The sequence below is a fragment of the Pongo abelii genome, chromosome 6 (genome assembly GCF_028885655.2).
Source record: "Pongo abelii isolate AG06213 chromosome 6, NHGRI_mPonAbe1-v2.0_pri, whole genome shotgun sequence".
Taxonomy (NCBI): Eukaryota; Metazoa; Chordata; class Mammalia; order Primates; family Hominidae; genus Pongo; species Pongo abelii.
The window spans coordinates 139374902-139401723 of NC_071991.2; the positions used below are offsets into that span (position 1 = coordinate 139374902).

General features: G+C 37.5%; 1 protein-coding gene across 7 annotated transcripts in view; it reads left to right on the plus strand.

Moving 5' to 3' along the window:
- Window positions 1-26822, plus strand: part of MGAM (maltase-glucoamylase) — a 185486-nt gene that overhangs the window by 46769 nt on the left and 111895 nt on the right. For 3 of the 7 annotated variants that reach the window (XM_054559911.2, XM_054559912.2, XM_054559915.1), the window contains 3 exons: window positions 11185-11313; window positions 14158-14381; window positions 25202-25322. In XM_054559911.2, coding sequence (XP_054415886.1) covers window positions 11187-11313; window positions 14158-14381; window positions 25202-25322 — 472 coding nt within the window. In that variant the 5' untranslated portion in view covers window positions 11185-11186. Of the gene's footprint in view, window positions 1-5957; window positions 10138-11184; window positions 11314-14157; window positions 14382-25201; window positions 25323-26822 lie in introns of those variants that run through there. The other 4 variants (XM_054559916.2, XM_054559917.2, XM_063726175.1 and 1 more) reach the window with 2 other exon arrangements.

A 26822-nucleotide genomic window follows, 5' to 3' on the forward strand; every position in this document is an offset into this window, starting at 1 on the left:
GGCATGGGGCTGGAGAACTTGTATAATTGATTGGCAGGGAATGAAATCACAGGAGCACTTAAAACTGGCTTTGTGCAGTTGAGTCAGTTCCCAGGAGGGGTGTGTGTGTTGAGGGGGGCCTCAAGACTAGGTGGTGTCTCTTGGTCTACTGAAATGCTGACAAATATCTAAACGACCAGTTATTTAGGTTTCACAATAGTGATTGATATGGTTAGGCTTTGTGTCGGAACCCAAATCTCATCTTGAATTGTAATCCCCATAATCCCCACGTGTCAAGGGAGGGATCAGGTAGGAGGTGATTGACTCATGGAGGCAGTTTCCTCCATGCTGTTCTCATGATAGTGAGTGAGTTCTCACGAGATCTGGTGGTTTTACAAAGCAGTTTTCCTTGCTCTTGCTCGCTCTCTCTGGCCTGCCGCCATGTTAGGAAGTCCCTGCTTCCCTTTCCACCATGATTGTTTCCTGAGGCCTCCCTACCTTTGTGGAACTGTGAGTCAATGAAACTTCTTTTCTTTATAAATTACCCAGTCTCAGGCATATCTTTATAGCAGTGTGAAAACGGACCAATACAGTGATGTTATCTTTGGTAGTTGGGGAAGTTATACATTTTGTGACACTAGTTATGTGACTGGGGCAGTAAGCAACTTACAGAAAAACAAACTAAGCCATGGCAGGACATTGTTTATGCCTATTCTTTAGCAAAGTCCAAGCCCCTACCATAATTCCAACCTTGACTTATGAATGAGGCTTTAAGCTCCAGGCAAGGAGGGGGATCATCTTCCCTTGACTCCAAGTTTAACTATAAACTAAATGCCTCTCATAGTTTTCTTGGCCTTTGTACTAGAATAAGCAAAAAGCCAAACAAACAAACAAAAAAATCCCCCAGAAAACGTCATTTAGCCTGGGAGGTTAGAAGCAAGATGGAGTCAGTCGTGTTAGATTTCTCTTATTTATAGTTCTGCAAAGGCAGTTCAAGAGTCACCAGACTGTTAAAGGATTTCCATACTGCAAACAAGCTTAAGGACACCTTAAAGAAGAAAGAAGAAAACTATTTTTAAAACATTTTTAAAACAACTTCCTTCCATCACAATCATCAGATTGTGCTACTAAACGTCAATGACTTCCTGAGAGATTCGGAGTCACTGCAAGAGACCAGGGCTCTTTTGGAATACTGGGGTCATTTATTTTTTTGCTCTTTATCATCTACAAATTGTATCTGTGTTCTCTTACCAGACATACAGGGTGTCCTCACCACTGATTAAACATTCAGTGCCTGGAGGGGATGGAGTGGGTCATGGGAGCTGGCTTTTCCTTCCAAAAGTCTTAGGGATGTCCTTCTTAGAGCAAGACCACGATTACTAATTAACTAAAAATTCTGATCCTGGAAATAAAAGCTGGCCATTCATTTGCATTTGAAAGCCATTAACGTTTTCTTGATAGGTCAGTAAATAGTTACCAGATCTTTGGTTGCTTTGGTGGACTGTGCTCCTCTGCTTTTATTGCTAAGCCATCCTTCAGACAGAGAGGGAGCGGCTGCAAGAGGTAATGAGGTATGTTTGTGAACCTTGGGTTCTTTTATGGTTACAGATGTGTGTCTACAAGTGTGTGTGAATTTGAGTTGATCTCTTTTAGTCAAAATGCCCTTGTTGGCCGGGCGCAGTGGCTCACACTTGTAATCCCAGCATTTTGGGAGGCCGAGGCGGGTGGATCACGAGGTCAGGAGATCGAGACCATGATGAAACCCTGTCTCTACTAAAAAATACAAAAAATTAGCCGGGCATGGCGGTGGGTGCCTGTAGTCCCAGCTACTCGGAGAGGCTAAGGCAGGAGAATGGCATGAACCTGGGAGGTAGAGCTTGCAGTGAGCCGAGATCGCACCACTGCACTCCAGCCTGGGCCACAGAGCGAGACTCCGTCTCAAAAAGAAAAAGAAAAGCCCTTGTTAATTTGTTAAACACAAAGATAAACAACACCAATAATAAATAAAAAATTATGCACATGCATACACATGGAACAAAATTCTCATTTATCTTTTTTTCTTAGTGTGTATATTTTTCTGAACTAAGGCTGGATCTATAAGCCTGATTGTAGTGAAACCTGTGTGTTTGTGTGTGTTTCTGTGTGAGGTGTGATGAATTATTTAACACTTAGGTTGAGGTAGCAGGCAGAAATTCTTTCAGATTCTGGAAATGAAGTGAGAGAAATGAATAAAAGGAGTTAGAATTTGGGAGTGAGATTAGAGCATTTTCCCTCTGAAAGGATGTGGAGTTGTGATTGAGAAAATGTAATTGAAGAACCAATTATAATCAGAAAATTGAGAAATCTATCACTATGCTTATGGGTTTTGTGCCTCTGTTGATCAAATACAGAATAATTTTAGGGGATAGTCTGAGGATATGTGTAAAATATTGGGATGCATTTATGCGTTGGTGTGCATTGGGGAGTAGGAAAGGTTTCCTGTGGAATCTGGAAGGAAGTCATAAAGAGAAAGGTAGGATATCTGTCCTGGCAGTCACGTGTGGAGTAGAATGGGAGTGCTCGTGGGAAGAGGAGAAGGTGATAAACTGTTGTTGGCCCTTAAACTTAAAATAAAAACTTAAAATAAAATACTTAAAATAAACTTAAAATAAAACTTAAAATAAAACTTAAAAAAAGTTGGATCCTTACTAGTTGCTAGAGTCTAGCTAGACACATGCAGGAATTTCTTTTCTGACTGGTTACAGAGGTGGGAAGGGAGAGTTACTCTTGGGGAAAGAGAGAGAAATTGAGACTAATCCCCATGGGTCTCCCTGAAAAATGATACCACTAGGTTCTTGATGCAGGATCTGATCAGTGGCTTTGCTGGGCGAGGAGGACCTCCCAATGTCCAAACTGTCTACAGTCTGTGTCCTGGTGTGGGACAGTAAGTGTATGTCTGTAGGTGTGCAAAGAGGGGGTGAGATGGAGGGGGTCTTTTGCTTGTGGTGCTGGTAGGTCCCTGTGCTACCAGGGACCAAATGAAGCGGGACGCTAAATTTAAGACAGCTTGTTGCTATTTCACTCACACTCTCACAAGATGCCAATGATTATTTTTTATTATCAGGCATTCCCTCACAAATACATTTTAATGAGCTAATAAAATTACTATAAAAATTGTTCTATAAGCATGGAATGGAACTAGAAGCAAGAAATTTTCCATTTAAAATTGGTTCAGGTGGCAGCTGTGGAATGTGATGAGAAATATAAGCTTTGCACAACCTGTTGCTGGGCTCAAGGAGGAGTTAGCTGTTTCCTAGAGATGATCCCTTTGCAGTTCAGATGGGGAAACTGAGACCCAGAGGGGTTAAGTGGTTTTTCCAAGGTCACACAGCTGGCTAGGGTCAGAGCTGACTCTTAAATCTCTCACTTTGGGTGTGACCAGACTTGCAAGAAAAAAGCCATTCATTAGCTACCTTATCCCTTCCCATTCACCAAGCAGCTGGGAAAGGATGGCCCAACCTACTAATATTGCCCAGCATTTTTGATGAATAGCTATGGCTTGCTGGGGTCCTCTTTGCAAGTTGTTCTTAGTCTATCTATCTACAATGAATCCTCTTTTCCACTAGATCTCATGTCTTGTGTTAGCAAAGGGTTTTAAAAGAATGGCTTAGACCTCCATGCATACATCAAACGCTGGCTATAATGCCGAAAAGAGGACAAATATCCAGTTTTTCCAAATTAATTTAGATAGCCATTTTAATAATTTGGGTCCCCGTGTGGTTTGTCTACTTTGCCTAAAGAACTATAACGGTACCAGGACAATGAGCTTTGACAATTACTCATATACTAAATAATTCAAGAAGAAAAAAATTCTATTGCTTTTGCATAATGTATATAAGTAATAATTCTTTTTTTAAATTTTACTTTAAGTTGTGGGATACATGTGCAGAACGTGCAGGTTTGTTACATGGGTATACATGCGCCATGGTGGTTTGCTGCACCTATCAACCCATCATCTAGGTTTTAAGCTCCACGTGCATTAGGTATGTGTCATAGTTCTCTCCCTCCCCTAGCCCACCATCCCCTGACAGGCCCTAGTGTGTGATGTTCCCCTCCCCATGTCCATGTGTTCTCATTGTTCAACTCCCACTTATGAGTGAAAACATGTAGTGTTTGGTTTTCTGTTCCTGTGTTAGTTTGCTGAGAATGATGGCTTCCAGTTTCATCCATGTCTCTGCAAAGGACATGAACTCATCCTTTTTTGTGACGGCATCGTATTTCATGGTGTATATGTGCCACATTTTGTTTATTCAGTCTATCTTTGATGGGCATTTGGGTTGGTTCCAAGTCTTTGCTATTGCAAATAGTGCTGCAGTAAACATACGTGTGCATGTGTCTTTATAGTAGAATGATTTATAATCCTTTGGGTACATACCCTGTAATGGGATTGCTGGGTCAAATGGTATTTCTAGTTCTAGATCCTTAAGGAATTGCCACACTGTCTTCCACAATGGTTGAACTAATTTACACTCCCAATAGTGTAAAAGCGTTCATATATATATAGTAATAATTCTTACATTTCGGTAAGATTTTTTTTCTGACCAGCCTAATTAAAATCGCCACCCTTACCCCAGCATTCCTCATTTACCCCCCACTTTTTCTCCATATACTTATACAGCATAACCTACTGTATATTTATTTATTTTGTTTATTGTCTCTTTTTTCTATTCGTGGGAATGTAAGTCTCATGAGGGCGGGTATTTTTATCTGTTTTGTTCATTGTTGTATAGTCAGTTTTTGAAAGAATCCTTGGCACATTTTAGGGACTTAATAAATAATTCATGAATGAATAAATAAACTGCAAGCAGATTTCTTTCTTCCAGAGATGTAGTTTAGATAATGATGAATGATCATGGCAAATGAGGCACATCAGTAGCTTCTTCTAGGTCTCCCAGATAATTTAAAATGTGCTATGGGCCATAAACTTAATGTGTTTTTATTTGATAAAACTATAATCTCACAGAAAGCCCAAGCTGGTGCACACTGTGGGGCATTATAGCATAGAATATAGAGTGATGGTTAAAAGCCATGGCTGTGGAGTCCAAAGGGCAGGTGTTTAAATTGTGGCTTTGCTCCTTATCAGCTGTATGACATCAGGCAGGTTATTTGATGTTTCTGAAGCTTAATTTTTTCATCTGAAAGTGAGGATAGTAGCCATGATTAACTTGCAGTCATTATAAAAATGCCATGTGACAAATTATGGAAACCTCTTAGGATATCTGCTCAATCATTGTTAACCATTATTATCATTAGCATTAAAATTGCATAATTATATATTTGTCCTATAAGAAAATAGTCAGAGATTAAGGACAGATTGCCAAGTAGCAGTTTTTTAAAAAAAATTTTTAAAAGCACTTAACCCTATTTAAATTATTTCCTTTTTTATTTGCCTCTTGCCATTTTTCCTGATCTTAGTTTTTCTTCAATTGCTTTTCTAATTGAGATAGGAAGCTTCACCATCAAGGGTTCTATAATGCAGGAAGTAAGGTCAATCAGATAATGCTGGAGTTTTTTTTTAAGGTTTAAGGAAATCTTTCTCTTGTATAGCTAGAAAATAGATATTATTGTTCCGTAGAGCAAGTAACCATATTTGAATGTATGGAGCAAAAGGACTATTGATAAACAGCAAACATGCTTTTTAAAAAATGCTAATGATATTTTATTAAAAAGTCATATTTACCTATGCATATTAGTTATCTATTGCAGGGTAACAAATTACCTTACAATTTTGTAGTTTAAAACAACAAACATTTATTATCTCCCAATTTATGTAGGTCAGAAATATGGGGGTGGGTTAGCCGAGTGGTACTGATTTAGGGTCTCTCACGAATTCAGCCAAGATGTCAGCCAGGACTGCAGTCATGTCAAGGCTTGAATGGGGATAGAGGCTTGCTTTCAAGGGACCTCACTCAGATGGCTCTTAGCAGAAGACCTCAGTTCTTTGCTAGAAATTTCCATAGTCCTGCTTGAATGTTATGATGGCATGGTAACTGGTTTCTTCAGGAAATGATCCAAGAGAAAGAGCAAGGAGGAAGCTGTAATGCCTAGTCTTGGAAGTTAGATGCCATCCCTTCTCCATATCCTATCTGTTGAAAGTGAGTCACTAAGTCCAGCTCATCCTCAAAGGGTGAGGTGGTGGGGACTTGGCCTACCTCTTGAAGGAGGAGTATCAAATAATTTGTGAAATTAAAAACACCTGCCGTGTCATGATTTTAAGTAACATTGAATTATATTTTACTTCACTTATTTACTGAGTGCTGTCTCTATGATATTTAAACTGTCTTCAGTCTTTTGCTATTACATGTAATACTGTGATGAAAAACCTTTATTTGTATATACATTGATTCCCAAATGTGTAAGTGTATTTATGGGATGAATTTCTATAAATGCAATTGCTGGGTAATGGGCATGAGTAATTTTAATAGTTTTTGCCAAGTCTTCATTGAGCATAGGGTGTTTATAGTTTAACCAGCAATCAGTGGGTGTTTCTTCATAGTATCTAACATAGTGTGTTAATAAACACTTGGAAAAAAATTAAATATTATTATAAAAAGCAATCTCACATCTTACAACTATTAGCATCTACCAAAGAGGAGACATGGTCACTTGGATAGACATTGTAACTCATTGTAACACAAAGAGTGAAGAAGATCACTCTTTGCTTTATTAGTTAATTTAATTATACCAGGCATGAGAGGTTATTAACCTTTATAGAATTTAACAAGCAGGTTTAATTTTATAGGATTTCTTATGAAGCTCTTTGGAATGTGGGATAGTGGAGACAGTCATGGTAAGAAAGACTAGAATTGGAGTAATTTATTCTAGCAAACACAAGGCAATCCTTGTTGTAGAGCTGCTTTCACAGCTCCATTTCCTTTTGCATAGTAAGAGGGCATTACATTGACTAACAGCAGTTTCTTATCAATGTATGAGAAGTAAATCCTCTTATTCAACCAGTCCTTGGATAAATGACTAAGGAAGACTGCTTCCTACTGAAGAGAATGTGGGAGGAAATATTGATTGGGTGGAGAATGAGACTGAAAGGAAATATCAAACAATTCCTAATTTAGGGAGTCATGAATTAAGACCTCACAGGAGAAGAAAGGGGATGTTCTTTTTGAGCAAAGAGAGTATGATTTACAAGGCAGCCTGGGAAAGCAAGCATTGGTGGGTTGGTGGAGAAAGTAGGCCTTGTATAGGCAAGACTGCAGCTATGGCTCCTCTTCCTGGCTTTCTGCACCTATGTCCCAGGCAATGCATGAGTCATCCAACACATGGGGCCATAAAGCAATTAATGGAGGTCATACCAGAGCAAGCCAACCAGGACAGCAGTCAGCATTGTTCTTCAGCTGCTCCACCAGAACACCAAGTCGGGTGTGGTGCCACACTCAGGGAAAGTGGAACTGACATATTTTGTAGGAACATTCTGTTTCTTACCCAGGACCCACTACCTGTCTTCTCTTTGGTAAATAATGAGACCTGTGCTTTATGACTTAGAATATTTTTATTTGATTTCCACAATAAGAAGGTGGCAATAGATAATAACAAAAGAAATTGTAGTTTCATTTTACAGATAAGAAAATTGAGACTCAAGAGTATTACATAAATTGTTTCAGCTACCACAGCAAAAAATGGTAGGGTTGGGAATCAAGCTCAGGGATTCTCATGCTCTATTTAGCACTGCCCTCTGTTCTGAGAAGAACTTGGGGGATAGAATAAAAAAATAAGACACTAATGAAATGTATAACACATGTGTCTTTTGTGAAAGGGAGAAACAGAGTAGTGTGAGATTTCTGTGACTCACTTGAAAATGACTTTTAAAAACTAATATAGAAGCCAACATCACCCTGATACCAAAGCCAGACAAAGACACAACAAAAGAATAAAACTACAGACCAATATCCCTTGTTAACATAGATTCAAAAATTCTTGACAAAATACTAACAAACTGAATCCAACAGCATGTGAAAAAGATAATACACCACGATTAGTGAGTTTTATTACAGATATGCAAGGATGGTTCAACATGCACAATTCCATAAATGTGATTCATCACACAAACAGAATTAAAAACAAAACCCATATGATCATATCAATAGATGCAGAAAAAGTATTTGATAAAATCCAGCATTCCTTCATAAAAAATACCCTTAACAACCACGGTGTAGAAGGACCATACCTCAAAACAATGAAAGCCATTTATGAAAAACTCATAGCCAAAATCATACTGAACAGGGAAAAGTTCAGTACGATTGAAAGCATTCCCCCTAAATGTAGACAAGACAAGGATGCCCATTGTCACCACTCATATTCAACATAATACTGGAAGTCCTGGCTACAGCAATCAGGCAGTAGAAGAAAATAACAGGCATCCAAATTGGAAAAGAGGAAGTCAAATTACCTCTGTTCACTGATGATATAATCTTACACCTAGAAAACTCTAAACCCTCCAAAAGACTCCTAGATTTAATAAATGACTTCAGTAAAGTTTCAGGACACAAAATTAATGTACAAAAATTAATAGCATTTCCATATACCAATAACAATCAGGCTGAGAACCAAATCAAGAACTCAATCCCATTTACAATAAAATAAAATAAAATAAAATACAATACCTAGTAATACATTTGACCAAGGAGGTCAAGGATCTCTACAGACAACTATAAAACACTGATGAAAGAAATTGTAGATGACGCAAATTGGAAAACATCCCATGTTCAAGGATTGGAGGAATCAGTATCATCAAAATGACCATACTGCCCAAAGCAATCTACAGATTCAGTGCAATTGTTATCAAATTACCAACATTATTCTTCACAGGTTTAGAAAAAACAATCCTAAAATTCATATGGAACCCTGAAAGAGTGTAAGTAACCCAAGTAATCCTAAGCAAAAAGAATAAAGCTGGAGGTATTACATTACCTGACTTCAAATTACTCTAAAAGACTATAGTAACGCAAACAGCACAATACTGGTATAGAAATAGACATATAAATCAGTAGAAAAGAATAGAGAACTCAGAAACATAGCCACATACCTACAATCAACTGATTCTTGACAAAAATATGCACTGGTGAAAGGACTCCCTATTCAATAAATGGTACTGGGAAAACTGGAATGTCATATGCAGAAGAATGAAATCTCTCACCATGTACAAAAATTAACTCAAGATGGATTAAAGGCTTAAATGTAAGACCTGAAACTATAAAATTCCTAGAAGAAAAATCTAGGAAAATCTCTCTGGACATTGGCATAGGCAAAGAATTTATGACCAAGTCCTCAAAAGAAACCACAACAGAAACAAAATTAGACAATAGGGGACTTAATTAAACTAAAAAGCTTCTGCACAGTAAAAAAATAAAATAGAGTAAACAGACAACCTACAGAATGGGATAAAATATTTGCAAACAATGTATCTGACAAAGGGCTAATACCCAGAATCTATAAGGAACTCAAACCACTCAACAGGAAAAAAACAACCCCATTAAAAAGTGGGCAAAGGACGTGAACAGGTATTTTTCCAAAAAAAAAAAAAAAAAGGCATACAAGTGGCCAAAAAACATGAAAAAATGCTCAACATCACTAATCATCAGAGAAATGCAAATTAAAACCACAAATGAGATGTCATCTTACACTGGTCAGAATGGCTATTATTAAAAAATCAAAAAACAATACATATTGGGGAGGATGCAGAAAGATGGAAATGCTGATACAGTTTTAGTGGGAATATAAATTAGTACAACCTCTATAGAAAATGGTATGGAGATTTCTCAAGGAACTAAAATTAGAACTACCCTTCAATCCAGCAATTCCACTACTGAGTATCTACACACAAAAAATAAATTGTTTTATCAAGAAGACACCTGCAATTGTATTTTTATTGCAGCAGTGTTCACAATAGTAAAGTCATGAAATTAACCCAAGTGTTCATCCGCAGATGATTGGATTAAAAATGTAGTGTACATATATGCCACGGAATACTACTCATCCATAAAAAACAATGAAATCATATTTTTATAGCAACATGGATAGACCTGGAGGCTATTTTTTCTGCATGAAATGACCCAGAAACAGAAAGTAAAAAACTGCATATTCTCACTTATACACAAGAGCTAAACAGTGAGTATATATGGACGTACAGGGTCATAGACACTGGAGACTCCAAAAGGAGAAAGGGTGGGAGGGGGGTGAAATACTACCTGTTGGGTACAATGTACACTATTTGGGTGATGGGTACACTAAAAGCCCAGTCTTCACCACTATGCATATAAATCCATGTAACATAATTGCATTTGTACTCCTAAATCTATAATAATTAAAATCAGTACAAAATATTTTTAAAAAGTGAAAAAAATGCTGGTAGGAATATCATAGATATTCTAGTTCAATTTATTTCCTTTGTAAATGAGGAAACTGAGAATGAGAAAGCTTAAGTAAATTTTCCAAGGTAATCTAGCTGGTTATTTTCAGAATGAAGATGGCAAAAAAGAGAATTAACTAGATTTAAAGTCTCCTGGAAGATGCTATATCATCTATGTACCATTCTTGCTAAAAAAAAATCAAACTTAAATCTGATAAAAACTCTAAAGCTAATAGTTAATTTACAGGAACTATAAGGGTAGAGAAACATGTTAGCATGCATAGAGATATAATCAACAAAATTCAGATTGCAGGAAAAATCTACAGAACAAATTCTGTTAATTAAAAAATACATAACAGGTATAAACAAATTACAAGATATAAATCTTACTTGCATCCTCAGGAGAGTAGAACAAATTATAAAAGTTTATCAGACAATGAAAGAAATTTCAAAACTGACTGGATATTTGATGACAGTAAAGAATTGTTATAAACATACGTTAGGTGTGATAATATTTTGTCTTTTGCAAAATTTCTTATCTTTTAAAGAAACATACTGAGTATTTTTAGATTAAAAGACATGAGACCTGAGATTGCTTCAAAGTAATTCAGGGATAGGGGGAAAAGTGGGCCAGAATAAAGACAGAATGAATTGGCCATGAGTTGGTAATTTTTCAATTTAGATAATGGGTGCTTGGGAGGCTTGTTATGGTATTCATTGCATACATTTGAGCTTTTCCATTAAAAATCTTACTAGTTATATAGTAAATCAAATTCACATATAAAATTGTTTCTCTTACTTTTTAGAGATGGCAAGAAAGAAGCTGAAAAAATTTACTACTTTGGAGATTGTGCTCAGTGTTCTTCTGCTTGTGTTGTTTATCATCAGTATTGTTCTAATTGTGCTTTTAGCCAAAGAGTCACTGAAATCAACAGGTAAGAAGTAACTCTGGGGCTCTCTCCATATGTTGTTCTTATTAGAGCAAACCTTCATCAATGGCAGGAAAGTAATGCTTTCATGCTCGTGTGTGTGTGTGTTTGTTGCGGGGGCTGTTATATGTGTGTGTTCTATGTGTTTTGGACAGCTCAGTAGATATTCATTGTAGGTTTAAGTTCTGATACTTTGGCTTATCAATTAATGCATTGCAGGATTCCATAATTGACATTTTAAATATATTTGCCAAATTTCCTTAAATAAGTCTAATTCTGCTAAGAATGATAATTAATATCCTTATGTGAAAGGCAAGCGAGTATATGAGAGACTTCAAAAAGTTTGTGGAAAAATAGAAATATAGAATTAGAAAGAAAGATAGAAACATAAAAATAAAAAAATAAACTTTATTTCTCAGTGTAAATTCCATCAAGTTCAAGACACTTTTGTGAAAGACGATACCAGCCATTTAGTCCATCCATAAGAACTGAGGGTCCTGGGAATTTAACCTTTTTAATGCAGTCTTTTTTACATTATTAACTGAAAAATATGAGTGCCATTTATAGATTTTTTTTAAGATTAGGAAACTAAAAGAAGTCAAAAGGAGCCAAATAGGAACCATAAGGTGGATTTCCCATCAAAACTCTTGCAAAATTGCCCTTGTTTGATGATGAAATTAGCAGAAGCTTTGTGGTGGTGGGGAAGGACTCTCTGTGAAGCTTTCCCGGGTGTTTTTCTGCTAAAGCTTTGGCTAACTTTTCTCAAAGCACTCTCATAGTAAGCAGATGTTACTGCTCTTTGACCCTCCAGAAAGTCAACAAGGAAAATGCCGTGAGCATCCCAAAAACTGTTGCATGACCTTTGCTCTTGACTGGTCTGCTTTTGCTGTGACTGGGCCACTTTCCTCTCTTGGGAGCCATTGCTTTGTGCTTTGTCTTAAGGCTCATACCGGTAAAGCCATGTTCCATCTCCTGCTACAACTATTGGAAGAAATACTTCAGAATCTTGAGCCCCACTTGTTTAAAATTTCCATTTAAGGTTCTGCTCTTGTTTGCAGCTGATGTGGGTGCAACAGTTTTGGCACCCATAGAGTAGAAAGTGTGCTTAACTTTCATTTTTCAGTCAGAACTGTGTAAACTGAACCAATTGAGACATCTATGGTTTTGACTATTGTTTCTGCAGTTATTTGTCAGTCCTCTTCATTAGGGCATGACAAAATTAATTTTTATCTTCACAAATGGATGTGGATGGTCTGCTGCTGTGGGCTTCATCTTCAATATTGTATTGGCCCTTCTTAAAATGAGTTATTCCTTGGTAAACTGCTGATTTCTTTGGGGCATCGTCCCCATAAACTTTTTGTAAGTATCAGTGATTTCACCATTTTTCCACCCAAGCTTCACCGTGAGTTTGATGTTTGTTCTTGCTTCAATTTTAGCAGAATTTATGTTGCTCTGATAGGTGCTCTTTTCAAATTGATGTCTTATCTTTCCTAGTGCCTCAAGCTAAGTCCTGTTCAGACATGTTGTAACAATCTACTGTGAGTTTATTTTAGTACCAAAAATATTTGAAATTTATACATAGTTTTTTCATAATACATATTTTTCATGGACTTTCTGAAGACCCTCATGTAATCAAAGTTTTTTTGTTTATGGAATTTTTGTATCCTCAAAAGGAGCTGGATTATGCTGAGTTATCCATGGTTTCTTACCTGATTCATCTAGGATCAACTTCCTAGGAGAACCAGGCAATCAAGGGTTAATCTGTGGCTTCTCTGCCCCTCCTACCCCATCCCTTGTTACAACAATTTCTACTTTTTGTAGAAAAAAGTCCCAAAGGTTGCTCAACTCTTAAAATTATGTGATTCTAAAGATGTAACTAAAACCATTATGCAGACATTGGCACAATTTGAATTTGAAACCCCCACTGAAAAGAAAACCAGTCAAAAGACACTGTTTTGTCTTAATGTCATTATTAATTTATTGCAGAATATCTTCAAGAAAGCTCACCTCCTTATTTTAGGATACAATAAAAATACCTTTTCTAATTTACTGATTTTTAAATCTGAATTCAAAGTTCTCTAGCCCTTAGGTAAGTCCTAGCTGTCAGTTTTTAGAGTGGTGGGCTCTCTTTCCATCTTTTGTCATATAGGACTTTGTATTTACAGAAGAATGGTGTTGCTCAGAATCATTCTTTGACCTGGGGATTGACTGTTGACTGAGCAAGCAAAGCTGAGGTTACTATGATTAGGATGGCACTTGTACTGCACATGTTCTGTGTGCCCTTGCTGCTGGGGTTGGAAGTAAAGAATCACATCAGAGGTCTGCAGACTTTACTGTAAAGGACCAGATAGTAAATATTTTAGATTTTGTGGGCCATACAGCCTCTGCCATGACTTAATTTTGCCCTAGTAGCACAAAGCAGCTAAAAACAAACAAGTTTGTTATGTGTATAATATGTAATGTGCATGTGTGTAATGTTCCAGTAATACTTTGTTTGTAAAACAGGCTTTGACTTAATTTGGCCTGAAGGCCATAGTTACTGACCCCTAGACTAAAGGAAGGGTGGTCTCCACCTTCATGAGCTTCTAGTCTAAAGGTGGAGTCCTTGTTCTTATACATACTGTCTTATAGGGGAGGGAGTTGGGAGTAGAAGGAGATGATATAGAGATACACAGAGGTAAATACAGTCAGCAGGAACAAAGTGACATTTTATAAAGTGAATGCATAAATTTTGAGGTCATCAGAGTGAAGCCTACTCAGTAGTGGAGTTAATTGGAGATGTTGAGAACTATTGAATTTCTGTGAAATTAAATTTGTCTAATGGTCTTTTTATGTTTGCTTTTCTTATAGCCCCAGATCCTGGGACAACTGGTACCCCAGATCCTGGAACAACTGCTTCCATACAGCCTAGGACAACCAGTCCCCCAGATCCTGGAACAACTGGTACCACACATCCTAGGACAACGGGTCCCCTAGATCCTGGAACAACTGCTACCACTCCTGTTTCTGCTGAATGTCCAGTGGTAAATGAATTGGAACGAATTAATTGCATCCCTGACCAGCCACCAACAAAGGTTAGAGTTATGAATTTTGTTTCCATTTTAGAATTTATGCAACTTGATAGTTTATTTTTTTTGTTTTTGTTTTGTTTTGGTTTTCTTCATTAGTGACTCTCAAGAGAGGTGTTTATGTTGCAGCCATTAGTGGCTCAGGCAAATTAACCTGTGTCCATGCTTGTATGACAGTGCAGCTTCAGGAAAGGAAGACCTGGAAAATTCCCTTGGGTTGCCAGACTCAGCAAATAAAAGTGCAGTTGCCCAGCCAAATTCAAATTTCAGAAAAACAATGAATAAGCTTTTAGTATAAGTGTGTCCCGTGAAAGATTTTGGGCTTACTTACTAAAAGTGTATTTGTCTTTTATATGGCAACACTACATGATTACTAGTTCTTTCTGACTCTGTTCATGCCCTGTATGTCTCTCCTTCTCCTTTCAGAATTTCCAAAGCTCATCTAGAATCTACAGTAAAAATTCATACATGTGCACAAAACATTATTTAAAATAAGGGCAAAGTTTCAAGAGCTCTGTTTTGGAAGGAAGAAGGTGATTAATACCAGATTAAAGACAGTGCAGACATCTGGGCATTTACCTTAGCCCAGTGTTTCTAGATTATCGGCTGAAGTCCAGCTGATTATGATGATTATAAAGTACTTTGCCCACACCCTATGTTTGGTGTGCCAAATTTACAGAAAGTTGATGCACATGCAGTTACTTTCCCTGTCATATTGTGCAAGTTACTCAATAGCTCAATTGAGCTGTACTCAATAGCTCACTCGAGCTGTACTAAATAGCTTACTCATTACTTGGAAGCTCACCTAGATTATCACATTCTCAGTATGTCACGCTACTGCAATACTCCATCTTGTCACTGGGTATTGGTGAACTTCAGATACAGCCATAGTAATGTTTCTTTGGTGCTTTATTGTAAGATCTTTTGATAAATACTGTGGTATCAAGATTGAAGTTCAATAAATGAACTTTGGCTTTTCTACATGTCATATCTAACTGAATTACTCCACGGCCTTGGCGTTTATTAATTGGCATGCTCCTTTTTTGCTCAGCCAGAGAGAAATACTGGCACTTTCAATGATTCATTTTCTTGTAGAAGGTACATCTTAGACCTTTTGTTGTATGTTTTATGAATCCTGAGAGCTGTATGCTGATCCAGATTGTTGTGGAGAGCTGAGGCTATGGATAATGATGTGTTTGTACGGCGTTCACATTAAAGGGAATATAGCTGAAAGAAGATGGTGGGAAGAAGTTGTGAACACAACAGATAGGCTAGGCAGAATGTTCTGGTGTTGAAGCCATTGCTATATAATTTTATCATTCTTATCATCTGTCCTCCAAGATTATGTGTAAAAGAACTAAAAGAATAACTTTCTCTGCAGATGATTCTTGGTTGTAAATACCATTGTTTCATTCTCCCAATTATGGGAGGGAATCCTTTTCCAGTACAGGAGGAAGTAATGTATCAAGCCACCCTGACACCCTGAGTACTCTTGGGAGACTCTTCTTTGGAGAGAATGGACTCTAGGAGTCCCCTTCATGGATCTTAGGAAAAAAGATCACTCAATTATCTAACTCTAGTTCGGATCTTTAGTTCTGGGCTTGAAGCTGGTTGGAGGGTATCTTCACTGAATCCGTTCCTATCATATCAGCTGAACTCGTTACCTCCTCACCAAATCTGCTTTTCCTTCTCAACTACCAGATTTCTGTTAGTAGTTCTATTAAGCTTCTAGTTCTTGAGGCAGAAACAGCAGAACTTCTGCTTGGCTCATCCCTTCTATCCCTTTGGCCAGTATTCCATGTATTTTAAAATATTTTCCTTAACAATATTTTCCAGAAGAGGCATCTCATTTCCATTCTCGCAGCCATCCCTAGGTCATCATTTCCTCATGCTTGGGTTGCTCCAGGTGCCCCCTGGCACCACTTCTGAATTCCATTTCTCCCATCCATTCCGTTACATGTGGGATTAGAATTGCTCTTTTTTACATCCAACTTTTGTTATTATTTCTACCCAACTTCAGTACATATAGTGATTTATTACTGTACGTTTAGCCAAGTTCAAACACTGTCTTCTATCATCTAAGATCCTACCTCTGTGCCTCTATAGGTTCACTTAGGCTATACTTCCATGCAGATTTTAAAGACAACTCTCTACACTTATTCCAAACCTCTGAATTCTAAAATCCTTTCCACTTTCTTGATGAAGTCTTTTATCCCCAGTTCCAGAACTCAGAGTTGAAAGATCCCATTGATGGCAGGGAGCACGAATATTTCATCAAATTCCAGATATCCAGCTTAGGAAAGAAATGATAGTTAATACTTTTTAATCCTTTGATTTTTCAGGGCTATAAAGCATGGTGTAAACATGGGAGAGCAGGTTAAAGTTACATGCTTAAAGATAAACCCGCATGCCCTAAGTAAACATTGCAGAGTAATTAAGCTGAGAGAAATTCACAATTGTTTTCCAAGGATAACAATAACATAAGTAGTAATCTGAATTAATTTGAGAGGTTACCATAGTTCTTAAACAGAAGCTTTGTCATCTTTTACAGCGAACACACTTGGTAATTGTCTACGTATTACTCATTTATTTGGCTTATGATATCCTTTTCCAAATTCCAGTTTATCATTAATGTGTTGGGGATCGTGTTTTATGATATAGCAGCAAGGGTGTTGCATTTTGCCAAGATCATTGTGAGTCTTCACCTTTAAATTACTCTGTGTTTACACAACATCAGTTAATAGCCATTATATGGTGCTAGGAAGAGCAGTGAGCCCAGATAAAAACTTAAAGTCTTAAAAACTTAAGTTTATGTTTGGCACCTTGAAATGATAGTGTAGCCACTGGACAAGTGAAAGGATGTAAGGGGAGCCAGGTTATTGAGTTACTCAGTCCTGGCTTTGCTTCTGGAAAGCTCTTTGACTTGATCAGTAAGTCACATTTTCTTATAAACTGTGAAATCCTTCTAAGTAAAATGAGACAGTATATGCTCAGCTAAACATACTTATTCAATGTTCGATTAAATGACTATTGAACACTATACTAACCTCAGAATATTTTAGAATAGTGATCTCTAAGGTTCTGGCAAATGTTTCTCTGAAAATTCACCACAGTCTGATTTGGGGGACTAGAAAGACTGGATTATGGGAATGGCAGAGGTGGCAACTTTGTTTTAAAAAGTCTTTGCTGTTAGACTTCACCTTGAGGTTAAATGAAGTGGCCAGCCTAACAAGCTAAATTTCAAAACCTAGCTCAAGATGCACATATTATAAAATAGCCTACAATTAAGATATTTCACAGAGTTGAGACTAATTTTATTCATTCGTTTGTTCAAACTTGCTGCACAATGAAAACAGCTAGAGAACATTTTGATGAATAGAGGGTGATTTGAAATTCCTTTATCATCAAGTGCTTTCAACTTCTAAAATTCCTGCTCTATTTGAAGATGGGATACTTTGTCTCATTCTACTCATTTTCTTCATGTGGAGACTTTCTGGTTCCACCTTTTTTGTTCACAACGTCAGGTTATTTTGTGCTGCTATAACATGATGCCCAAGACTGAGTAATTTATCAAACACAGAAATTTACTTATCATAGTTATGGATGGAGACTAGAAAGAACAAGACGAAGGTGCTGGCATCTTGTGAGGACCTTCTTGCTGCATCCTCACATGGCGGCAGGTAGACGGCAAGAGACAGCCCACTGTCTCCTTTATAAGGGCACCTAATTCCCTTTGTCTGGGAGGAGGCTTCATGGCCTAATCACCTCTTAAAGGCCCCACCTGTTAATACTAACATATTGGCAACACGTGAATTTTGGAGGGGGCACATTCCAGCCAAAGCACCAGTCTAACTGAAATTGCTCTAAGTCTTCTATTTTCTTAGACTTCTGTTTTCTTAGGGCACAGCTTCTCCATTTGTCTACTGAATTACAAAGTATCCAAACTTAGTGGTTTGCAACAACAATGGTTTTATTATATCTAGTGATTTTATAAGTCAGAGATTCTGCCAGGGTTTGGCTGAATGGTTCTGTTCCACATAGTATTTACTGGGATTACATGATATGGTGGTATTTAGTTGGTGGCCGATCTAGTCTGGAGGTTTCAAGATGACTTTACTCACATACCTGGTACCTTGGTGAAAATGGTGGTAAGGCTGACTGCACCCTCTTCCCTTCCATGTAGTCATGGAGTCTCTGTTGGTACTCTCTCCAGCAGGGTAGCTGAACTTCTTACATGGTAGCTCAGTGCTGCAAGAGACAGAGGCGAAAGCTTCCAGTTCTCTTAAATACCACACCTAAACCAGCATAGCATCACTTTTGCTGCATTTTGTCGATCAAATCAGTCTCAGACCGGCCCAGATTCAACAGGAACAGCGACAGACTCCACCTCTTGACACAAAGTGTGTTAGAGAACTTGATGGCCATTTTAAACAACTGCAGAGGAATGCTTATTTTTTTTCCAGAGTAGCATAAAGGCTGCTATTAATGGTGAAGGCTGTGGTGACCTGGGCAATACAGAACAGAGCAGGATGGGGTGGCACAGGTTAGAGGAGTCAGCGCTGGGAATAGGGTGGGTGGCAGAGCTGAGTGACTGAGGTCTAATGCGAATTGTGAGGGGCTCCTCCTATTCCCTCCAGTGGTAGGAAATGGTTGATGCCACTGACTCACTCAGGCTGACTCTGCCTCAGTCTGGGATCATGTCCTTTTAACCAGCTTGCATTTGTCCTTGCAACTTTGCCCTCTTTCTTTCCTGAATGCTGCAGTTGCTGAAGTTTTGATTTTCTTTTTTTTTAAATCTTAGATCTGCTGCTTCCTAATACCCTAATGGTTTATGCATTTCAAGGCGCCTGTAATCTTATCAGTAAATTATTTTCACCCCATATTGTGGAAAGACATAGGGAATTACTTCCGAGAAAGTTTCTGGTTGATAATTGATTTCACCTTTAGAATAGGCTTTTGAGAATATAGGGTGGCAATTTCACTTTTTTATATAAAAAATATGTGAGAAAGTATTTTTAAAACTAAAAGGCCCACATGCTTACTACAGAAAATGTGTTAGGAGAGAAAGTCTGTGACAGATTCCTTTGGGTTTCTTCTGGTTCTTCTCTACCCATTACACTGATCAGCCCACAAGCACCTGGGGCTTCTCTGTTTTCCTGTAACAGTAGGAATCATGGATTATCATTTAGTGGTTTTCATTTTACTACTTTCTGTTTGCTTCTCTTTTTCTCTATTTCCTAGGCTCTGTCCCAGAAATTCTGATTTAATTCTTAACGAGTGGATCCCGGGCCTGCTTATTTTTGTAACTTGCCAGGTGATCCAAATGTGCAGCTAAGATTAATAACCATTGGTCTAGAGCAGCGGTTTTCAAACATTGTTCTGTATTAGCATCACCTAGAGAGCTAATAAAATCCTTAGCACTCCAGCTTCAGTGAAGGAGGATAGGGCCTGAGCTTTTATACTTTTCCTAAATTTTCCAGGTGATTCTGATAGGGACCGTAGTTTGAGAATATGCTAAAATGTGTTTGATACAATGTGCAAAGTTGTACATTTTTCAGCAGTTCTGTAGGTCATTATGTTGGAAGGGATTTTGGCAAAATACGGAATGTTTTCAGTCTGTGTTTTTATATTGTTAGGCGTGATTATTATAGTCTTCTTGGTAATCCAGTATAGGAAAGCTTGAAAAATAATGACACATTTGCGACTTGATAAAAGATGGGGAGTTGAGAAAATAGGCAGTTCTATATTATTTTCTATTATTTATTTTCACAATGGTTTTGATTTTTTCTATATAGCATTCACTTCTTTGAAATAATTATTAATAAATCTTTAAGATATAGAAAAATATATAACCATTATCCAGCTTAAGAAATAAAATATTATCAGCAGAGATGAAGTCCCCTGGGCATATCCCTTCTGTATTATTACCTTTTCCTCCATCCTCTTTAGAGGTAACCACACTTTTGAAATTGATATTTACCATGCATTCCTTTCGACCTTTACTACTTCTATATATACTTGTAAATAATAGATATATACAGCCTATAAACAAAATGCATTTTTGTTTATGCACTTAACATTGTGATATTTAACTATGTTGATAGATATCTCTAGTTCATTTATTTTGCTATAAAATTGGTACACAATTGTATAAAATTATATATCAATTTTATGGCAAAAATAAATCAAAATCACTCTTTCTACAGTAAAAAAAATAGTTTTTCTTCAATATCTTGAAGTTACATCAGTCCCATTCTGAATGTCTTTGTAAGTTTTTTTTACTTGCATCTGTGTGATTTTAGATATATATCTTCAAGTTTACTAGACTTTATCAAATTGATCTCCAAATTGGCTGTGCCGATTTACCATCTCATTGTCATTCTCTGTATCTCCTTTGGAATTGACAGTCTTTTAAAGTTTTGCCATTTGGGGATTATAAAATAGCGTTCTGTTGTGGTTTCAGTGCTAATTTTTCTGAATACTAATATTGGTGAACATCTCTCATTTAGTTATTTTCTGTGAATTTTTCTGTCTTGCCCAATTTTATATGGAGATGTTTATCTTCTTGATGTGTACAAGCTTCACGTTTGTTCATTCATGTGATTCTGGATTCTTATTCTTATCATATATGTTGCAAATATTTACTGTTAAGAGGCTTTGCTCATCTATTTTATACTGTCTTGATGAACAAAAGTTTTACATTTTAATAGAGTCAAGCCTATCAACAATTGTGACTTATGTTTTGATAACTATATATTCCCATATTACATTGTATCTCAAAAACAATTCCAGAAAGACTAAAAGCCTAAAGGCAAAAAACAAAAAGTTATAGATTTAAGAAGAGAAAAAAGAATCTAATATAATAATAATTGAGTTATTTTTTCTATTTTTTCTATAAATTTTCTTGAATTTCTACCGAGACAATATTTTGTCTGGAAGTAGTGGATGATTTGGCTTCATTGTTTTCAGTCTTGTACATTTTTTTCTTGTCCTCTTGAATTGTTAGAACCTCCATTGTATTTTTAAATTATAAGCAATCATAGTGATGGGTCACTTAGGTTTTTTTTTTTCTGATTTTAAAAGGAATCCTTTTAATATGTTACCATTTAGTAAGATACTTGTACAGTTTTGGTGGATATCCATGATCAAACTAAGGAAGTTGCTTTTCGTTCCAAGTTTGCTAAAAATTTTATTATGATAGCTGATGAATTCAAATGATCATATGGTATGCTTTTTAAAATGAGTTTTTTTTTATGAATTACACAGATTTTCTATTATTAAAGGATCTCCTTATTTCTGGAGGAAACACCACTTGGTTATTATTCATTTGATATGTACTGATTTCTGTTATTAATCCTTTGTGTGCTTTTTCTTTTAGGCATTTGCATTTATGTTCATGGATAAGACTGGGCTGTAGTTATCCTTTATGTTTCATGTTTGCTTTTGACATAAAGTACTTTCTTTGTTTCTTCCCTTCTCTCTCTTTTAAGTGTTAGGAAGCATTGGGAATTGGAGGAGGAGAGGATTAGGGTAGAGCAGAGCTTGATTGACTCTTAAGCAGTGTCTTCAGGATCTGGCTTTTCTCTATTTCTGAATTCTATTCACTTCTCCTCTTTGTGTTGGTGAAAGAGCCTGTATAGGTATTACATAAAAAGTAACATATCTTTCCATCTTTTACGTACATTATCCATCAATTACTTTGGGTGTTCTTAAAATATTCTTTTATGTACTATCTCCCTTAATTTTACCTTGTGATTCTTTAAACTTTTCTTTTTTGTTTTTTTTTTGAGACAGAGTCTCGCTCTGTTGCCCAGGCTGGAGTGCAGTGGCACAATCTCTGCTCACCGCAGGCTCCGCCTCCCGGGTTCACGCCATTCTCCTGCCTCAGCCTCCCGAGTATCTGGGACTACAGGTGCCCGCCACCATGCCCGGCTAATTTTTTGTATTTTTAATAGAGACAGGGTTTCACCGTGTTAGCCAGGATGCTCTTGATCTCCTGACCTCATGATCTGCCTGCCTCAGCCTCCCAAAGTGCTGGGATTGCAGGTGTGAGCCACCACGCCTGGCCCTTTAAACTTTTCTTGTATATATTTTGAGTCTTTATTATTAGGTGTATATCAAGTTTGAGCTGTAATATCTTGAAACTTTAATCATCATGTACTGACTCTATGTCTCTCTAATAATGAATTTTTATTTAAAGTCTATTTGCCTGATATTAATATGGCTTTTATTTTATTTTATTTTATTGTTTTGAGATGGAGTATCACCTGTCACCCAGGCTGGAGTGCAGTGGCACAATCTTGGCTCACTGCAGCCTCCGCCTCCTAGGTTCAAGTGATTCTCCTGCTTCAGCCTCCTGAGTAGCTGGGACTATAGCCATGAACCACCACACCCAGCTAATTTTTGTGTTTTTAGTAGAGACAGAGTTTCATCATGTTGGCCAGGCTGGTCTCGAACTCCTGACCTCGAGTGATCTGCCTGCCTCCCAAAGTGCTGGGATTACAGGTGTGAGCCACTGCACCCAGCTGGCATTCTTTTTACATATTTGTTTTCCCCTTTGCTTTCAGGGCTTTTGTGAGCTTAAGTTTAGGATGTGTAAACTATAAGAAACATTTAGTTGGACTTACTCCTTTAAATGTAATCTGACTATCTTTGTCTTTTAAATATTTAAACCCATGTGATAGTTGACATGACACACTTTCTAAGGTCTCATTTTATGCCTTCTCTTCATTCTGTTTATGTGCTAGTCCCCACCCCCACTCCTTCATAAACATGTCTTTTTTCTTAATTTTTTGGATCGAGGATTTCCACACTCTCCCCAACTCCAACAATTTTCCTTCAGTACTGTTTTGGTAGTACACATTCTATATTATTTTGGCAGTTTCTCTTAAATTTTTAATTATCATATCCAACTTAAAGGGGCATTTTGTGTCATGGGCCTAATTCTTTTTGTGTGCCCTAATTCTATTCTTGCCATCATTTTCCATAGTTTCTTTCTAAATCTATTTTCCTAGGTTTTACATAGTTTGTTTTCTCTTATTATATGGGTCTTGCTCCATGTCTCTTCCCACTTCTTGCAATGGCTCAGCTCTACTGTAGAAGCTGGCATTTTTGAGTTGGCCAACAAAGACTGTTTGCATTCCTTGCTCTCTTGGCCACTCTGATGTTTGTCCTTTCCAGTTTAATGGAAAAATTATTAAACTCTGGGCTGTATACAAAAGCCATTATGCTTAACACTCTTTTCAACACTTTTTTTCTTTTTATGCTGAGGTTTCATCTGAGTGCGTTTTACAAGAACAAAGACAAAACTGTGGATTGAGGTTGAGTTCACAGTGAAACCTGATCTTACAGCAGTATAAACCACATATGGACATCGTTGTTTATCCCTCATATTGGCTATTAGTGTAAAAAATAGCATTTGATTAAATTTCATTGTCCGTATAACTAAGCAAAACATTTTTCTGACCATTTGCAAGGCTGTATTCTCCTGAAAATGTGCTTAGAGATACTCAACCCAGAGTATAGAAAAAAGAAATGGATAGTAACAGAACTAAGTTTTGTTCTTGCCTTCTCAATAGCTGAGTAACCTTTGGCAGGTCACTTTACCTCAGAGAAGCTTTACCACTATGGGCCAAAGGTAATTCATCTGTAAAATGATCTGGCAGGAGATATTAGTTATCTATTGCTGTGTAATAAATTATTCCAAAATTTAATGGCCTAATACGACAAATATTTTCTCACAGCTTCTGTAGTCAGACATCTGACCTTGGCTTAGCTAGGTGCCTCTGGCTCAGTATCTCTTGGAAGGCTGTAGTCAAGGTGTCTTCCAGGACTATGGGATGATTGTTTTCAAGCTCACTCATGCAATTGTTGGCAGGATTCAGCTCTTCAGGTGTTGTTGGATTGAGAACCTCAGTTCATTGCTGGCTGCTAGCTGGAGACCTCCCTCAGTTCCTTGCCATGTGAGCCCCTCCACAGTATGACAACTTGCCTCTCCCAGAACGAGGACTCCAACAGAGAAAGTGAAAGAGAGCAAGCAAGACAGAAGCTTCAATCTTTCTGTGATCTAATCTTGAAAGCAGCATCTCATTATTTTCTCTGGTTTCTATTACTTGCAAATCACTTGATTCAGCGTGCACTCAAGAGGAGAGAGTTCTTTGTCCTTTTTTGTATTTGACCTGGTCGCTTCTCCCAAATTAGTTGGTGTGAGAAAGAAACTATCTTCATTTTGGCCTCTACTTGATTCAGTCATCAATTATGTTAGAAGGCACACACCTTTCTTAAGTAAGAATCTATTCGAGTGTCAAGAAAGACTACTTTCTGTCTCTGGAGGAGTTGAGAGACTGTAAACATGTCATATATCTCACATATGTATAATCCACATAAATGTAAGGCATATATTTAAAAGTCAAAACAACATTAGTTTGATTTGAAAGCTTCAGAATAAAGATGATTTCAAAGTCTTATTTTCATTTTTAAAAGTCAAAGCCGATATAAATGAAGCTCCATTTGTAATTTTGGATTACTGGTGATATAACTATATTATTGTTTAGACTATTTAAATATATTGATGAGTTTTTTTGTGATAAAAGTTATAGAATGCATTTTGCTTCCCATACTGTTACATAAGAAGGACACTGGTCAGAAAAATTGGTTGTGGGTAGAAGCTCTGCCATTGCTTGGTATATGGCACAATTTATCTAAATATCAGTTGCCTTATTTGTAAAATGAAGTTATTGATACCACAGTCTCAAATGAGATGTTTCGTGCTTTGTAAATGATCGTGTTCTACAACTAAATGGAGCTTCTTTGACCTCTTGTTTCAGGCCACATGTGACCAACGTGGCTGTTGCTGGAATCCCCAGGGAGCTGTAAGTGTTCCCTGGTGCTACTATTCCAAGAATCATAGCTACCACATGGAGGGCGACCTTGTAAACACAAATGCAGGTAAGCCAGAGTCTGCCATGATGCAGGAGGTCCAGACCCTCTGGAGGTTGACTCTGTATCCCCAAGGGGCAGCCTGCAGAGTTCTGCTCTGTGGTGCCATATAACCATATGTGACAGAAGGTGGGCACTGCTCTTAATCAAGGACTAGAACCTATGTGGGCACCAAGGAAAAATTATTCTCTGCCTTGGGAGTTGAGAGACCATGTCCTCTTTCCAACTTCCCCGTTTATGGACCTTCATGACTGTGCGATAATCATTGATCATTTTGGTTTTCAAGTTTATCCCTTTTAAAGTGGGGGATTTGAAATCAGTAACCTTTCAGACTACTTCCAGCTCTAAATTTTATGTTATTTTTATGAAATGGAAATAATTCCAATTTTATAAACATGTTATGAAAGTTACTAGTCAATATAAGTGTTCACAGAGTGAATAGCTCCTCTTCTTCCTCCTACTCTAAAATGCAAAGCATAGGCCAGGCACAGTGGCTCATGCCTGTAATCACAGCATTTTGGGAGGCCGAGGTGGATGGATCACCTGAGATCAGGAGTTTGAGACTAGCCTGGCCAACATGGCGAAACCCCATCTCTACTAAAAATATAAAAATTAGCTGGGTGTAGTGGCATGTGCCTGTAGTCCCAGCTACTCAGGAGGCTGAGGCAGGAGAATCGCTTCAACCCAGGAGGCAGAGGTTGCAGTGAGCTGAGATTGTGCCGCTTCACTCCAGCCTGGGTGACAGAGCGAGACTCCATCTCAAAAAAAAAAAAAATGCAGAGTATAATGATGACAATGATGACCATTCTAGGGGATAGCAGAAGGTGACACTTTAGGGAGGCTCTCAGTATAAAGAGGAGGCATGTTCCCCTTTCACATGCTCTTGGCCTGATGGACTGTTGCAATAAGGTCTCAACTCTCACCTGGTTTACCATTTAATTAGGGAGATGGCATCAATGTGTATAATCACCTGTAATGCAATATGAAAATAACTGAGAAGGAATTATGTATATGTATATCAGGTCTGAGAATGTAAAGGGTATCTAATTAACACCAAATGACTGATGGGCTTGTGGAATGAGTGTTAGGCTTATTGGGGGAGGTTTTCAATCAGGTTTTGTAGAAGAGAGACATAGATTTTTATATAATATAATGATGATATCTAGCTCCAGAATCTGCCATAGATAGTATGTGCGTATGATGGGGTATATATCTGTCTTTTCCCTTCTTTTGAGAAATAAAGGTTTTTCTTCAATCTCTTTGACATGTATCCTATTTTTTTTTTTTTTTTTTGAGATGGAGCCTCACTCTGTCATGCAGGCTGGAGTGCTATGGTGCGATCTCAGCTCACTGCAACCTCCACCTCTGGGGTTGAAGTGATTCTCCTGCCTCAGCCTCCGGAGTAGCTGGGGTTACAGGCATGCACCACCACACCCGGCTAATTTTTGTATTTTTAGTAGAGATGGGGTTTCACCATGTTGGTCAGGCTGGTCTCGAACTCCTGACCTT